Source organism: Parasteatoda tepidariorum, chromosome 8 (assembly GCF_982258835.1).
Source record: "Parasteatoda tepidariorum strain Cologne lab strain chromosome 8, Ptep-v5.0, whole genome shotgun sequence".
Classification (NCBI taxonomy): Eukaryota; Metazoa; Arthropoda; class Arachnida; order Araneae; family Theridiidae; genus Parasteatoda; species Parasteatoda tepidariorum.
In genome coordinates this window covers 100,742,063-100,760,778 of record NC_141762.1, presented here as the reverse complement: position 1 = coordinate 100,760,778, position 18,716 = coordinate 100,742,063, and the positions used below count along the sequence as shown (strand labels likewise).

General features: G+C 28.2%; 1 protein-coding gene across 2 annotated transcripts in view; it reads right to left on the bottom strand.

Annotated features, from left to right (window-relative positions):
* Nucleotides 1–7,451: 7,451 nt before the first annotated feature.
* Nucleotides 7,452–18,716, bottom strand: part of MED23 (mediator complex subunit 23) — a 73,908-nt gene continuing 62,643 nt past the window's right edge. For both annotated transcript variants that reach the window (XM_087169506.1, XM_087169505.1), the window contains exons 28-31: nt 16,645–16,856; nt 13,808–13,928; nt 11,266–11,351; nt 7,452–7,915 (exon numbers count right to left, since the gene is read on the bottom strand). In XM_087169506.1, the coding sequence (XP_087025632.1) occupies nt 7,777–7,915; nt 11,266–11,351; nt 13,808–13,928; nt 16,645–16,856 (558 nt within the window). In that variant the 3' untranslated portion in view covers nt 7,452–7,776. The remainder of the gene's footprint in view (nt 7,916–11,265; nt 11,352–13,807; nt 13,929–16,644; nt 16,857–18,716) is intronic.

Here is an 18,716-nt window from a genome sequence, read left to right as displayed (position 1 = left end):
TTCTTCAGGCATGTTTGGATCATAGACCACTACTTAGGGTCCGAGTTTGAAAGTTGTAGCTTGATATTAAAGGGAGCTAGGGAGTCTCGAAATTTGACCCTTTTTCGTGCCATTTTATTTTTTTATTATTTGTTTTTATTATTCCATTACGCGATTTTTAAGGAAGAAAAATTTTGAATTTTACACACAGAACACTTTACACAACAACAACAACAGGAGAACTCCCCCAGACGTCAGTCTCGTATCGCGTCGGGTACCATGGCTACTAGGAAAAGTCACTTCGATCAGGGGTGTGTTGAATAGTTTTGTCTTTATCTTGGCATAGGTCAGCGTGAGTATTCTAATCGACACCTTCATTTGTCCATTGCATCTTCATTAGAAATGTGCTCTCGCTAGTAACTATAGCGGCTGACACCCCCAGACTTTTAGTATGGAGGAGTTCTTAAAGCCCCACAATAATAACGCTCAACTGATCTAGGCCTCAGGAAAACAAATGGATTTATTGTTTATAGCATAAACATAAAGGTCCCTAGCTTTTAGTCAACCTTCCCTTCAAACTTATTTCTCAGTTTCAGTGAATATTCTCCATGATATTCTCCATATGACGTAGTCAAAGCTCTTTGTTCCCATATTAACTTGTAGCTTACATTGTTTAGAAATTATGTCTCGATGTAAGCGATAAGCTAATAAATATGTTTAAAAAATATATGTATCTGAGGTCCCATACAAATAATACATAACCGAAAGTTTAAATATTCGTGTTGTCTTTTTCATTCCATGTTTCCCACTTATTCTTTTACACACGTATGATTTTTGGGTTATTTTGTTCGTGATTGATTCGACGGAGGCATGGAAAGTCGGCGGGATAAGGCCTATAGTTTTTCATACTGTTTGTTTGCTTATATTTATAAAGATCTACACGAAAGAAAGAATCTACCTGTTATTATTGACTACGCGGTCCCATCGACTAAACTATTTCAAAGCGAAATTGGAGAATGCGTTCTTAAAATATGCCGAGTACACGAGACATATTTGAATCCTGTCTTTTCAAAGATATTCCCCAGCATTTGTACATCCGAAGTTTACTTTTTCGAATATGTCAGATGGTATTACGATAAAGTTGCGTGCGCTTTCAGCGTCGAGTATCATAATTTGTATGTAAAAGAATTCGTAGAAAACGCCGCCGGTCCATTTTTCATTAAATTCTTGACACTGTGTTCGTTTATCGCCGTCCTCGTTTTATATTGTTTTAACAAAAAATGTTACAGTTTCACATCTTCCGCTCCGACATCGTTAGCGGAAATTATTCTCTCGCTACCTGAAGTTGGTGATTACTTTTGTTCCGTTACGAATACTTTTGTTAGTTTGAACCGATTCTGCGTCACTGTCATGAACGATGCTGCCATCAATTTGTGTGATCTATATGTGCAGCAATCTGATATCTTGCAAGAGAATTGCTCATTTTCGCTACTCAAAAATTATCTGCCTGAGATTTTACCCGTTTCTTTAAAAGTTCCAAAAGGACTCAAAGATGACGAAGATTGTCCATCTAGACAATCCAGTAAAAGGAAGTCAGATGTAACCGATTCAGAAAGATGCTGTAAACTTTCGAATGCCGGTAGTGATAATTGCATAATGGAATCTTTAAAAAGTGATTCACCACCTAAAGAGAAGAGGTGGTGCCCACATTGTGGTGAAGAGTGTCTTACCTATTTGGTGGTCTTTGTTGATGATTTCAAAATAACAAATTATGAAGAGAATGATTGAGTTTATTCAAAAAATTATTATTTTTTATCTGTACTTAAAATTTTTCCCTGTGGCAGAATCGCAGTGACATTGTCACAGACAGTAACAAAGTTCTTGCAGAAAGATGTTTCTTTTGAAAAGTAAGAAATTTTACTTCACCACAATGAGAGAGGTATGTCGAAGACAGCTAGAAAAAATTATGCCACAGGGGAATTTTCAAAAGTCCATGTTAGTCAACAGTGTTTTTCTTTCTATCATTTAAAAAATTTGCAATTGACTACACAGTCAAATGTGATTTGGATACACATTTTATTTATTATGCATAATCTTATGCATTTTATTTATTTTTAATTTGTCTTGGGAAAAAAATGCATGTGAGAATAAAAAACTAAAAAAAAAAAAAAAAAATTGACAAAATGTTTCATGTTGTTTTCTATTATAATATGAATCTTTTCTGTAGCTATTTTTTCTTTAAATAATGAATCTTTTTGATTGTTAAGGACTCATTTCTTTTATTTAAAGTAGCTTTTCGGAAAATATCCATTTTTAAAAAAAAAAAAAATAACTGTAGGACTTGATGAATTGTTTCCATTCAAAAATTCGTTCTTTTTTCTAACATAAGCATAAAGATTAATTCTATGTTTAATATTACAAGACTTTTTTGTGTATAAATTTATTTCAAACTTAATTGAGCAGATTGTTTGCACCCAACCTATCACAGTTTGTTTTTACTTTTTCTCAATTGAGCTAATAGAACAATTAAAAATTTTTTTTTTTTAATTTTACTGATTGTATTATTTTTTAACTTTAGGATGTCATTTATAAATAATATAAATGTTTTGGGTTCAAACTTAATATACTGTAAAAATTGTTTTAATGCTAATCAATAATCTTTGTAAATAATTTATTTACAATGAAAAAAGTTTAATTGAAGCTTCAATTAAGAAATATATTTATCTAGGCCAACCAGTGTCAAATTTTTATTTTATCTTTGTACTTAACTTTTGATTTTACCTAGGTTGTAATTTTGTTAATTAGGAGAAGACACTGCTGATTTATATAATTTGAGTGTCTAATTTTATCCAGAGCTCATTCTAGGCAGAAAAAAGGGCAGGGTGCAGAAGTTTAAAAAAAGGGCATTATTATTCTAAAAAGGCAATAATTTCTTTCTATGGTCTTTACACGTTCTAAATAATTATGATTTAATGATAGTGGAAGTAACTCCAAACTTTCAAAGACAAGTGCAACAAGGGGGTGTGATGGCTATTTTTCCTTTCCAATATAAATCTACGTATTGACAGCAATGACAAACTAAATAAAAAGAGTTGAAAATAACAAAAATTTAAGAAATCCATAGTAGAGTTTGGGGAAAAAACAAAGAAGGGTTGAGGAAAAAAAGCCCAAAAAGGGTATGGAGTCTATTATATCAGGGCACTAATTTACTTCAGGGGCAACAGGGTGGATTCTTTAGACTAAAAGGGCAGCAGGGTGCTGCGCCCTGTTTACCCTGCCTAGATTGAGCTCTGTTTTATCTCAATTTAAGTATTTTTATTATATTTATATCAATTCTGATTTTCATTGTTTAAAAATTTTTTTTAAATTTATTTTGCATGTAGTAGTCTTGCATGCCATTCAATGTGCATTTTTTATATGTGTATACTAGGGTGTCCCCAAAAAATTTATTTTTAAATACAGTCATAACCCGTTATAGTGAACGAAAAGTTCGCTCCCGTGTCTTGCTATACACATATATTATTTTTCTTGGACATAGTGAACCAAAAGAGAGGAAATTGGATATTGTGAACTTTTTTCTGTTTTCGACTGATTTTTTTCTTCATTTTTTGGTAATTTTGAAATTTCTTCATAAAATGCATATACCGATTTTTAAAACCATCTATTGAGTGGAATGTAGCCAAAAACATGTTTTTTCTTGTTTACTTCTTCTTCTATATTCCTAAATTAAGGTCATCCCTAAATCTTTTGTCAGCAAGACGAAGAGTAATTGAAAATAAAAGAGTAATAGAAAATTTTGTTGCTACATATTTTTTGTATTTCTTTTCTATTGCTCATTTATTTAAATAATCGTAATAAAAGGGAGTAGTACAAAAAAAATTAGTTAAAATTGTTTGTAGTATGGATATAGTGAACTCCTGGTTATGGTGAACCGAAATTTTGGTTCCTTGAAGGTTCACTGTGGAGGGGTTTGACTGTATTTTGAGTCTCACCTTCTAAAAAGTTTCCTTCAGTATACTTATGACCTCCTGTAATATTTCACCTCAAAGAAAAAAAAAGAGAAAGAAATTTAGAGGTCAATCAAGGTCATCAAAAGTTTAAAAAATAAGTTAAATCTATATTTTATTTTAAATGTTGCTTGCATTTAATTTGGCAACTCTACAAACTGTACTTAAATGGTAATGATCTTGAATGAATATTCATTCAAGATGAACATTTCACTCTGCCCAATATAATTTTTTCCCCTTTAATTTCTCTTGAATTCCCTCAACATTTTATACTTAAAGTAATAAAAATATTTTTTTTCTCATTATTAATAATCATAAATTTTTTTTAAATCAAAATTAATTAACAAAAGGTTATAAGCGAAAAGGCATGAATAGTGTTTATATTGATTTGTAATTGAATTGTTGCACTATCTGAATCTATTGATTTGTAATTGAATATATTCATGTGTGTGTTGAAAAATTTTAAGTTTTGTTTTAAGATGTTGCAATAAAGATCAATAAAAAGTTTTTACAAGACAAAAATGTAATTAATTTTTATTTCATTCTACACTTATCTAATGGGTTTTGGCCTTATCTATGTACAAGAAATGTAAAGGTGCTCAATCTTTTTTTCTTCTTTTTTTGGAAGAGAACCTTCAATACTAAAATCCTCAATTTTGGATTCGTAGACTTCTTCAGCAAAGTAGTGATAAATTATGAAGATAGTTTTTATAGTTTCTATGCTAATCATATATGTTTCCTAAAAAACTATGTTTAATTCAAGGAAACTACGTTTACTCAGTGTAATTTTTCATGGCGAAATTAAAAAAAAGAAAAGAAATTAAATGAACTCTGAAGAAATAAAAAGGTGAATTTTTCAACTTATCTGGAGCTCGTCATCCAATTTTACTCAGACATACAACAACTATTTTGAAGAAAAAACTGCATGATAACGAAAATTTGGAAAGAAAGTTTTCGAAATTAAGAGTTAAACTATAATTCAAAATTACAATTTGAAGGAGTATATTAATTTTTTTTTTTAAAAAAACATCTTCAATTAATTCACTCTTCTGATATTTCAAAATGCCATTACTCATTTAAATCTCAATTAAATAATTTCTCCCTATCAACCAATTTTAAGATTTAATGTTCTTTTGAAAAATGGAACTTAGTTTAATTAGAGTTCGTTTTGAATGTAACATATTAAAAAAAAAAATCTATTTGTAAATGACCACTCTTGAATTGACTTGAATTTTTAATTGTATCAAATCATTTTAAATAAATTAATAAAGAGAAAACTCTACATTTTTGAAATAACTTACTACCATGATACAAGTTTTACTTGCTCTAAAAATCATAAATAAGTATAAGACCCCAATTTTCCCTTTTAAAATTTTGTAAGAACTCATAAAAATTCAGAAACATTTAGGTGAAATAGATATTTGAATCAACTTGCAAAATTCGTTGATGGGCCCCTAGCTTAACACCATAAACTTAAAAATTCTAGAATTGTTAAGTTTATGGTGTAAAAAGGGGAATTCCACAGAAAAATTACACTATTAAGAAGGACGTAAAAATATGTATAGCTTAAAATTCAATAAAAATTTTGTCATTATAAAATTGAAAAATTATTTTTAGCATATTTTGCGTAAACAACTTTCTAAATAGACGAATTTTTTTTTATTTGCATAATTAGTTTTAGATTAAAATAGAGTCGTGTAAAAAAAAAAAAATCTTTTCCACAATTTTATGCCAGAATTTCCATATTCATTTTTTCTTCAATTTATTACTTGTTATATCATAATAAAAATTAAATATTGAATACTAAAGTAACATTGAAGTATACTTGCATGTATTCATGTAACGTTTTTCGATAAATATGTAAATAAATAATTAAAGGGGCTTAAATATATCTTTACTATTAAACATCAAAATGATCTTAATCAGGAAAAAAATTATTTGGCTACAGGAAGGAATGGATTGGACGAAAAGGAATGCAGAAGAGAATGAAATTAATTTGTTCCTTATATAAAAAATTATACAATTTAAATTTCTTCGAATTTTTCCAGGCTGCTACTTAATCGGCTGTAGATCTGGGAAAATATTTCAGGGTTGCCACTCAAATCTGGAAAAAAAATTCCCTATGTTTTCCCTGTACATATTATAAGTAATATATTAAGAGGAAACAACAATTACTGTGCTCTTGTGTGAGCTATATAGGGCTAACTATATTTATTAGTTTTAATCGGTGGGAAAACAGCTGAACATATTTAAATAATGCTATAGTAAGTGAAATAGTTTAGTATAGCTGAAATATCATGACTAAATATCCCATAGATTACACTTCGAGTGGTCACCATTTTTTAAAAGACAAAAATAAGAAACAAAATTCCCTGTATTTTCCTAGTTTGTAAAGAAAAAAAGTCAAAATTCCCTGCATTTTAGGTGATTTTTAAATTCCCTGTATTTTCCAGGTTTTACCTGTTCTCCTTGTGGAGTGGCAACCCTGTATTTTTTAAATTGTAGATTAAAGGTTTGAAGGAAAAAAAGTTTATTCGCCATATTTTTTTTCTTAGCACACAATATCAGGGGTCTGCCTTAGGTTTTTTTTTAAGAGGTGCCTATTTTGTGAAAATTTAGACATAATTTGTGAAAATTATATAAAAAAATCAACACAAAAATATGTTAAAGTAAGAAAATATTTTCAAAAATTGTCACTACAAATAAAAATCATGTATGACTGGTAAATTTCTAGATGTATTTCCCCATATATTCAAAAACAATTTTGCTATTGTAAAATTTTAGACTAAAAATTGTATCCAAATTTCAAAATCCATAAAAATTATTGTCCATAGTTAAATTTCAACTTGAATTTAATAAAAACATGCACTTGACAGTACTAGCACTAAAAGTTATTTTCATTATGAGAATATTTTCAACTGGGTCATACAAAAAAAAAAGTTTCACAGAGAAAAAAAAAAAATTGGTGCATAAAGAAATAAAGGTCTGTTAGATTAAATTTACAATAGTGTTTAAGATAATCTTTGAATTTTGACAAGTCTATAGAGGGAGAGCCTCGAAATTTCATTATAAAAAACTTGGCGGAAAAAAGTTAGGTTTGATATGGTATAAGTGACCGGTTAGGCTTACCACGTTGCACTATCTGACCAAACACGTGCTACTTTTTCGTAAAAGACAGCAGGCAGAAAGCTCCTCTTTTCCATAGATTGCAACGAGAATGGCGCCTGCATGAGAACTTGCTTTTTTATTTGTGAAATTACTATTTTCCCTGAAGTTGAACTTGTGAAGGCACCGCTAAACAGTATTAAATTTACCCTGCACAGACCCCTGAATATACAATTTCCTTCCCAAAACAATCAGAAAATTTTGTCATTGAAAATTAGAATGTCAGGAGGACATTCCAACACAAAGTGGTTTGTTTTCTTAATTTAAGCAGTACAAATGATTCAAACACAATATACAAACTAAGATAAACCATAATTTTTATAATGAATAATCACAGTAAATAACAAAATTGAGAAGTCTCTCTGAGATTGTATTTTACATTCATGTCACATGTCTTAAAAAATATATGACGTATTTACATATTTACATAGACTAAAAGAAAAAGCTGTATTTATTCAATACAGCTCTTAGCAAAAATTTTTTAAATAATTTCAAAAAACAGGAATTAATAACAATATAAATACAATGTGAAAAAGAATGACAGTCCAATACTAAAACAACAGCTGAATGAGAAGAATTCTATAATACAGCTTCAATTGGCGTTAAAATATTATTAAAATTTTTTTTAACTTGTCTGCATTTCTTCTATGTTTAGATGACTAATGAACCGCAATTTTCGCTGAATAGCTGGTCTTAGATTCCTTATACTACGTTCAATTTCATTTTTTATAGCATCTCCTATAAACATATATTTTATATGATATCTAAATCAGTGTTAAAGAAACAAAGTGATAGTCATTATTAGAAAGAAAAAAAACAATCAAATTCTTCACTTGAAAACTTACTTGATTTCTAAAAAATTGGAATATAGTGAAAAATATTGTTTGGCGAGTAGCAGATTTCTTAACTAATAATAATAATAATAATATATACATATACACACACACTGGTGTAAGAAATTAAGAGAATTTTCAGACTTGGTCAATTATGTCTAAAACTACTTGACCGATTTTAATGAAATCTGATATGTACATAGATTCATAAAATACAAAACAAATAACCATTCCACAATTGAAATACATATGCATGATTGTGCGTAACACTCATTGGAGTCGGAAGGTATGAAACAGCGGTTGCAGAATTAACAACAAAAAAAGGGTTAATAGGGGGTATGGTCCCCTCTTACAGTTATACAGGCCTTACAGCGTGATTTCATACTTGAAATAAGGCAGTTTATCATTTCCTGTGGCAAATGGCCTGAATTGTCCAGGGGCAGTTTCATACTGTCCGACTCCAACAAGTGTTATACACGATCATGCGTGTGTATTTCAATTGTTGAATAGTTATTTGTTTTGTATTATATCAACGCATGTACACATCAAATTTCATTAAAATCGGTCCAGTAGTTCTAGAGATAATCGACCAAGTGAACAAATTCTCTTAATTTCTTACTCCAGTGTTTAAGCAAAGGCTGTTTTATAGGTTAAAAAGTATCAAATTTAGTTTTATATAATATTTATTTATAGTAAGTTTATTTTAGACCAATAACACGAGAATTGATTTATTTGAGTGAGAATGAGTCAGAAAATACAGCATTTGAATGAATAATCTGATTAATATAAAATTAATAATATAAAGTTTTAATTGAATGTGACAAAATAATTTTTTAAAAATAAAAATATATATATGAAAGACTTCAATTAACTGACCATAGGTTTACTTGAAACATCACTTTACATATATCAATTAGAGAATAACCTTCTAAAAAGCAGGAGCCGGAATCAAGGATTTGGAAGGATATTTGGGTAAAAAGAGTTGGAAGCAAGGAGTTTCGAGTGGTGGCTTAAATTTTTTTTGGACAATTAGAAATGGAAATTTGTATTTTGAAAAATTTTGTTGGAAGACAAACAAATTAACAGTAGAGAATAAACTGTCCGGGATACTTGGGATTACCGCTATCCCAGGTGTCTGAATCTCCAGGTTTTCTGTATTTCTAATTTCTTCTGTAATTAATCTGTTAACAAACGTCGTTTATCGATGTTTCATTGAACTTAAATTACTTAAAATAAGAAAGATCTCTTAAATTAAAAAAAAAGAAAGAAAGAAATATATTTAAAAGAATAAAAACATTTGCTAGTTTAGACAAGAAAAACAATCTTAAAAAACACAAAATTCACATATTTATTTTTTGAAGATTTATTAATATCACCAAATTAACGAAATATAAAACTAAACTAATATTAAAAAAAAAAAATTCAAATATATATACAGGGGTGATTGTGAGCCCAAGTCAAAGTTCCGGAAAATTTCTTAAGTGAAAAAAAAAGAAGTTTAAATTGAATAATTAGAAAAAAATTTAAACAAGGTTTTTTCCTTTTTCTAAACATTTCTTAGTTTACTTAAAATACATTTAAAATTTTACACATACCTATGAAAGACCTGGAGAAGCAATTGAAATTTACAAATAAGTCTTTCTTTCTTGAGTTTATGATTATAATAACTATTTACTGATAAAAAAATAAATATTAATCTTGAATATAAGCGTATAAAGTATCTCTCGGGCTCTCCCTTACAAGCAAATAAAATAATCTGTGTTTTTAAATTCCATCTTTGAAAGTTTGATTTACGAAAATTTTTGTGATCAATGATTTTTTGAAACGTCTGAACCTTCGATTTCGGAAACTTCTGGATCCCAGTTATCGAAAAATCCGGAAATTCGGATTTTTTACGGAGCACAATTAGTCCTGTATATATATATATATTTGAGTATACTGACTCACAACATACGTATCTACCCACAATGAAAATTGTGTTAATGCACACTAAACTTTTATTACAGAATTATTAGTTTTTCAAATTATATTTATTGAAAACTATTTTAATTAAATTGAAATCATAATCTGAGAAGAGACTTTTGAACACGAAAAAATTGTGGATTTTAGTTAGTGTTTATGTTTACAAATGCTATACATGTAATTATAAATAAATAATGTGATATTATTTAAATTTAGTTATAATAAATGAAAGGAAAATTTTTTTTTTAACTATATAAAACTAAACTAATATTAAAAAAACTCAAATATATATATGAAATACTTTTACTAAAATGTTCACCAAAATCCTATAATTGAAAATTGACTTTTTAAGCATATATAGAGTAATAGATAGGCTATTGTTATAAATATAGCTATAGATATGCTTTCAGTTTGACGATCGAAATTAGTGTCTCATTTAATGTTATTTTTATTTCAAGAAAATAAAAAATATGAGAAAAATACAAAATATTTCAAATGAGCTCAGATATAATAGACATCAATACAAAAGTTTACTAATGACATATAAACAACGAATCCCGTGTTATACTTTCATTTGTTTTGAGTAAATGATGTAATATGTACATATATAAGTTCAAAATGAAGATAAAACAAAGGAAAATTACATATACTCATAAAATAAGTTCATTATAAGTTCAATAAGATTGAATACTCATAAAATAAGTTCAAAATGAAGATAAAACAAAGGAAAATTACAGACATATGAAAAAAAGGGGGAAACAGAAAAAAAAAAATAATAAAAAAAAAAACTGGAAAAAAATAATTTAAATAAAAAATAATAATAAATTTTTTTTTTCTCCAGTTTTTTGTTATTTTTGTTCTTCTTATTATTTTTCTTTCCCTCCATTTTTTCATATGTTTGTAATTTTCCTTTGTTTTATCTTAATTTCGAACTTATTTTATGAGTTCTATTTACTTGCAGCTTATGCGCAATAAATGAAATTTATTGCTTTTCTTAATTTTCTTCATGTTTTTTGCATTTATTTAATTTGCTTTATATATATATATATGAGGGAGTTAAAGTCAGTCTTTAAATTCAAAATTCCAGCAGTCAGAGTCTGCTATTTTTCCTACTGCCTCTACAAGTCTTGCTAAGAAATCAAATTAATAAATCCAAATTCCTAGCATATGAGCTAATTTTTATAACTTATTATACTTTTAAATCTATGGAATTCAATGAGTCCTCTTAAATTTTGAAAAACGTATGATCTTCATAAATATCACAAAAAAAGTACAAAAAGAAATTAGCACATAATTGAAAATAAAACAGTAAAGGATACAGTAAGTCGCACACAGGATCGATGTAGCGCAACTCCTCACAGTTTTTATCAACAGCTTCCAACATTTCATAAAGTTCTACAGTAATCTACAATACAAATGATAAATACTACAAATATTGAAAATAATAACTATCTTACAGTAGCAAAAGTCAAATGCAAATTATTGAAATCATAACTATAGTATGCTGAATCATTAACCGGATTTTTAATGTATGTCAAAAAGCAGCCGTAAGTGCTTTTTCACTAATAAATTAACAACCAATGAAGTTTAGTTTTTAATAATTTAACAATGGAACTATTTGGAAAGCATTTCTTTTCTCAATGCCATAAGCTATGGAAAATGCTATATATCTTACTACGTATAAAAATCTAATGATGGTGTCGCAGTTTTTCATTGTTGAATGTTGTCGGTGCATTTTTATTAGCACACGGTAGGATCCCTTGTGGCAGAATTTTTTCGAGCCACCTGCGACAAAACTCTCTAGAGCTAATATCTTTCTGCAAGATACTTTTATTTATAACACATATAAATGCTGCTAATTTAAAATAACAAAAGCTATGTGTTTACAAAAAAAAACTAGATAATTTTTTTTAAATTCAACATGTAATAATTTTTTATTCAAATATTATAGGTGATATTTTTGCATTTTGTTGGGGGGGGGGGAACAAATTATTTCCTTCTTTGCATTTTGTAAATAATCATTACAATTTTAAAAAAAAATAAGTAAAAATCATGAAATCCGATCAGTAAAAATCATGAAAAATATATACTAACATTTTTGACACCTGAAAATTTTAATGGCCACTACATAAAAGGGAAAAAAAGAATACTGTATCTACAAAATAGAAACTTTTAAATTATTATTTATAAAAAAAAAAGTGTTTTTATTTTTAATGGAGGGCAGTTGTACAACTAGAGATGTAAAATTAAGGAACAACAAGAACTGAACATTACTGACACTGCAGCTGTTAATTGTGACACACATGTTTATTTTCAGGAATGTTTTTATTCTGGGAACAGAGTGGCGCAAATAGTCTTTATATTTATAGAAGCATAGAGCTTGTTAGTTTCGAGCATATAAATTAACATTTTATATTGTATTTAAAAGAGCTTTGGAAAAAAAGATATTAAATAAAAAAGATATTAAATAAAAAAGATCAAATAGAAACACCACAAAGAATAACTTAAATAAATATGTAATTAAAAAAATTTACTTCCACTGCAACTTCTCACTCATTTAAGTCATGTCTTGCAAAATAAGTCAGGGTATTTGTAAAAGAAATATATCAGCATAAATATTAAAAAAAAATACTTATACTTATTCAATGTTAAGTTTTTTAATTGCATATAGATGTTATTTTAAGAAATAATTTAAAATAAATGTGTTGCATGCATCATTAACAAAATACGCATATTGGTTTCTAAGAAATCAGTTAAACATTAAATTTATATAATCAATTGTAAATCATTATGGTAATTAATCTTTTTGTAACATATATTTTCTAAATAAAATTTTAAAGTCTTATTTAAAAAAAAAACTAACTATAATCATATATATATATATACGCAGTTGGACTTCTATTTAAGGAACTTCCATTTTGCGAATTTCTCTATTTTGCTATTTTTTCGAGGAACCATGAATATTTTGGAAATTTCTTCGAAAAATATCTTTCAAATAGCGAAGTGAATTTTCTATTTAACAAACTTTTTTGGGGGGGGATCCACTTTTCCCATTTCCCAAAATATTTCAGGACATTTCAAACTTGTTAACGCATTTTATGGGGGCATTTTTTTATTGTTAACGCATTTTTATTTTCGAAGCCACTTTACTTTCAGAGAAAGCAATAATATCTCTTTCCCTTTTTGTTTGCATTTCCAACGAAAAACTCAGACAAAATTAACGGATTTAATCAGTAGCAATTAAACTTAAGAACGCATGTGGTAATGTATGTTAAAATCCCTTAGTTGAAAATGTATGTAGCATGATAATGTAACACTAAATAATGTTTTGCTCTATTCTTGCTTTTCATGCAGATTTCTTTTATGGTTAAGATCTATAAAATAAATAGTAGATACTAGTTTAGAAGATAAAGTTGCATCAATTGCTATTTTAATTATGTCTAGTGTATATTTTAAATATGTCTATTTAAAACTTTTTTTTTGTTGTTTACGTATTTCAAAAGGGGATTTTCTATTTAAGGAATTTTCCATATAACTAACTTATAATTGGTAATGACTTCGTTAAATAGAGGTCCGACTGTATATATATATATGTGAAAAATGGTGCATAAAAGAAGAAAAAAACAGGACTCATTCATATGTACAAGTTGACAACTATAACAAATTGTCAACTTACACAGTTTTTATAATAACAAAATTACTTTTCAAAATTTATGTAATTAAAAAAGAATTTTGCTGTTTCAATGTAAAGAAGTTATGAAAAGTTTTCAAACATACAAATAAAAAAAAGTCAGGTTTTCACAAATAGCATTCACAAAAATGATTGCATCCTGTTTTGTGAAAGGAAGGATGCACACATACCTCCATTGCATATCGTGTTCTCTCCACATAAAAACGCTGCAAAAAGGGTGAAACTAAATGGCAGATAAACAGAAACTGCTCCTCTGTTTTCACTTCAGGTTTAAATTTTTCCCTCAATAGTCTGAAATGAGATCAAAACAGAATTATTTATAGTTATTCAATTAAAGACATCAATTATTTTCAATCATTTTTTAAAATGCAAAATAATCAAAACTAAAATTAAACATTTTTGGTGTTTAAATTTGGCTTTTTTTCTCAAAAGTCTTTCTATAGTTGACATCAAGATTAACTTAAAATTTAGTCCCCTGAAACACTTATAAGTTACTATGAAACAGAAGTATCAATCTTATATAAGGAAAAAAGTTTGTAATTTTTAAATGAAATTATAACTCTTTCAATTAGTAAACCAGCTTCAAAATAGGAAATTGGTCTGAAATCGACTTTTATTTGCAAGTTATGCAAAGGGAAAAAATATTCTATTTTATTTACATCCAAAATTGTCAGATTTCTGACTCTGACTAATCATTATTAATTTAAAGTTTTTTGAAAGAGACTAATCATTATAAATTAAAAAAATTTTTAAAATTTAAATTATATGGATAAATAAATATGTTATGCTTTATATAGTCAGTCAATAAGATTACACAATAGGTTTCAGATTCATCATTTTCACCCTGATTTGTACTATTTAGTTAAAAAAATGGCACATTTTTATTACACTGTAACTGACCTGAGATGATATAAATATAATGTATTTTGGTGAGCAGATGTGATACATAAAAATTTTCATTCTTAGGCAGTTTAGACTAATTTAAATGTCATAAAATCATGTCACGAAATCAATTAGAAAAATTACAAAAAAAAAAATGTGACTTAAAATTTTTAAAAGTTGATGCGATCAAAAAATATAAAACAAATACTTTTAACTAAAAAGTTTTCTTACTACAGTGAATTCGAGATAACTCGAATCTGATAGGACTGACGAAAAACTTTGACATATCGGAAGTTCGACTTACCATTAGTTTCGGTTTTGAACTTTCAAAATATTGTCTGATTATTTAATTAATGCTTATTAATTACAAATCTTCTAATCGCTTACAATATTTAAGATAATTTTTCTGACAAGTCATTTACGATAAGAATGTTTGAAGCACTTTATGATACCCTGGTCCATCGGCTGCAACTTTGCTGTTGTGTTTGGCGGGAGAAACTGCAAGTTTACTGCTTTCAAATTAGGTAGATCACTATGCTCTGTGCATTTATCCATAAAGAGTATCACTTTTCTTTTTCTTGCGAAGAATTTCCGATCCAATTTTCTTACATAGTCTTCAAATAAAACTAATATCATCCAAAACTTTTTGTTAGACTTGTAATCCAAAGGATACGTTTTTACATTCTTGAAACATCGGGGATTTCGGTATTTTCCGATAACAAGTAAGGGCAATTTCTCTGTCCCAGAAGCATTTCCTCCAACTAGGACAGTCAAACGTTCCTTGCTCATCTTACCCCCCGAGCAGTTTTCATCCATAATCATCATAGTCTTATTTGGAAGACATTTAAAAAATAAACCCATTTCATCAATATTCAAAACATCATTTTAACTGTATCCTTGAAGTAAATTTGGTAACGTTTCATTTAACCACTGTTCACATATTTCAAGAGGGACAGCCTTAGCTTCTCCATAAAGAGTGCGAAAGACATTGTGTGTGTGTGTTGCAAAGGAAGGGGCAAAATATAAGCTCCTAGGTTTTTTTCCTTTCTTTAAAAAAACCAAAAAATATCGAGTTAAAGGGAGTAAAATTCGAGTAATCGAGAATAATTAACAAGAAATTGAAGATGAAAGGGTCGGGACCTCATAAAAAAATCGAGTTATAGTAATATTCGAGTTATCGTACTTCGAGTTATAGCGAATTGACTGTATTTTTGGATTACTAGTTATTTGAAAATAAAAAAGGTTACATTATGTAATAATTGATAAAAGTTAAAAGAAAGTTCATTTTCATTTGGATTTCTTTTCACGTTTTTTCAATTCTCCCCCTCCCTTAGGAAGGTTGATCCACATTGGTAAGTTTGCCTTTATTGTTAATTGGGGGCAGAATGAAATTTGTTAATTATATACGGTAGTGTATCTACCATCACAAATATATAATTCCAATTCACCAGTATATAAGGCATGTTAACTCGATTTTATGGTGGGGTACCTTTTCATAGATGAAGGTTGACATTGTCAGTAACTACTATCCCACATTGGTGACTTTGACAGAAACTAAGTCTAAATCACACACAATATCGACCTGCATAAACTCGACTACTAATAGCAACAAAGGAGAAACCATGACCGTGAACTTAATACAGCTCTCACGATTAGCACTCTAAAGTACGGTGATCTTAATACAGCTCTCTCAGCTACTCACAAAATAGTAATGAATCACCTGGTGGTATCCCGTTCATTGAATTATATCACAGATATAATTCTGGTGGAGGAGTACTGTAGTGTACTTACCACTACAAAAATATAACAACTCTCACCACATATACTTTCACAACTTGAGGAAACTCTAAATATTCAGATAAGAAAATGCAGTTTGTTTTTTCAATACATTCCCCCCAAAAATTTACTTTTGCAAAACTTCATGATTTTATTAATAGGACGGTTTCACCATGCTTTGATATGGTAAGGATGATTTCCTGCAGATTGGTGGCAAAATTAAATCTAAGTTAAAATTTTAATTACATAAATAGGTTAGAAGTAGATTTGGCTAGCATAGGTAAAAGTATGCCATGAGTTTCAAGCCATATGTTTAGGGTTTAAAATAAGAGATTAAACAACCACTCACTGAGTTAGGGTGCAAATTTGTCCTATACTGGCGTGATACCAAACAGAGTGAGTGAGAGCGACGAGGTAGCTGCACGGCAACTCTGTCATGCTGTTGTAACTTCCGGCAAAATCAAACATCAGGAACGGATCCATGTCGGGAGATGGCTCAGACAAAAGTGGAGACTTCATCACTTCTAAGATGCGGTCATTTAAAACTGACCAATATGCTTCCTTAAAGACACAAAGAAAAAAGTAAAATAAGAGATACTAGGTGCTCCAAAAGAAAGATAATATATACTCAACTATTTTTAAAATTATTTACAAAGTTTATCAAGACAGGGTCATTTTAAAATATATTTTCAAAATAACCACTATTGTGCTACGTTGCGTGTCTTCATCATACATAAAGAAACATAAAATTAATGCATTATACATTTTTAGTAAAATTTTTTTAAATTAAAATAGGTGAAAAAAATCTAAGGTTAATCAATTGGTATCGCCAAAAACAAAGCAACACTTTCACGAATGTAGTTCATTGAAATATATCTGTCCATCATCATCATTGCCGCAATTTATGTGGTGAATCTTAAAATTTTACCTAATATAATTTAATTTAGCCACCTAATTTTAGCAAGTATCAATAAACTAGAGACCTTCGTGTTTCATTAAAGCTGAATAATAAATTATGTAAAATGCAAAGAAATTATAATGCATATTTTTTTATTATTATTTATTAAATAGACAGTAATGTTGATATTGTTCTCGATATTTTAATTCTTTGAGTAAATAGGAATTTTGCTACATTGAAAATTTTTTTTATATGCATTTATAAAATTTAATTCCTGTTCCTATTGTGTAGAACTAAATATATGCATATTCTTAATTTCAATACTCTTATAACATAGATTAATGTTAATAAAAATAAGGTGAATAAAACAAACAGGAATATATTAGTTTTTTTTTTATTCTTTTAACTTAAATATTTTGTTGTTGAAAGAATGAATTCAAAGTTATGCTGAGATTACAAGTTTTTTCGAAAGGCTACTGCTATGCTGAAGATAATTTCCTGCATTAAATTCAAGTTAGAATAAATAACTAAAAAAAAATAATAACTTAAGTTTTTCTGCATTTATAATATCTAAAACTATTCTTTATAAAAAAAGGGATTCAAATTTTCCCCCCACTTAACATGAAGATAAATCTTCGAAATGAATTTGAAATTTACTTTAAAATTAAAATAAACTTGGCTAAAAAAATTAAAGAACAAAATTATTTTGTATCTATAATGCATCATTTTAATAAGTAATATCAAGAATCCATAACTTATGCTAACACTTCTTTTACTGCACAAAGAAATTTTACTATTCAAATTTTATCAACTATTAACAATGTTTCAGTGGGTACCATTGAAATTTAAAATATAATAAAATTACGTTACATTAATCCCTTGCAAGTGTTGCCCAAATCCATTTCCAAGTTCTAAAATCCAGTGTTTGCAATACCCGAACTGACTTTAAGCAGGAGAAAAATTAATGTTTCTATTTTGTGAAGCTCGATCTGAGTTCGTTTCTACTTTAGGATACTTAATTCACTATTTTCCTAATAGATGGCAGGAGTGGTCCTAGTTTTTCATCGATTACGGCTTCAGTTGAAGGAAGGAAAACGCGGGTGATGCAAGGAGTGAGATATGGACTTGTGTGCAGTACCGTGTATTGGGATATACCGCATACTGTAAAAGATTTGTTAACTTTATGAATTGAAAATCATAGTGTTGTTATTTTATATTATATTAGTTATATTATATTTCGTATCAAAATTGTGTTTCATTTGCTCTAATTGAATAAGATGTATGTGTAATCCATTACTTTTTAATATGTATGTAAATATTATAAATATTGTAGTTACTGCATTTAAAATTTTATTTTTGTAAAACACCATTTCCTAACTTTTATAATAATATAAAGAACAAAATTAAACAGTAAAATTTTTTTCTCCATTTTTCTAAAAATATGTCACAGTTAAGGGGTTAAGCCCACATTTTCATTAAGCTACATTAGAGCAGTTTATTTATAGATATTTTTGTTCTCACAT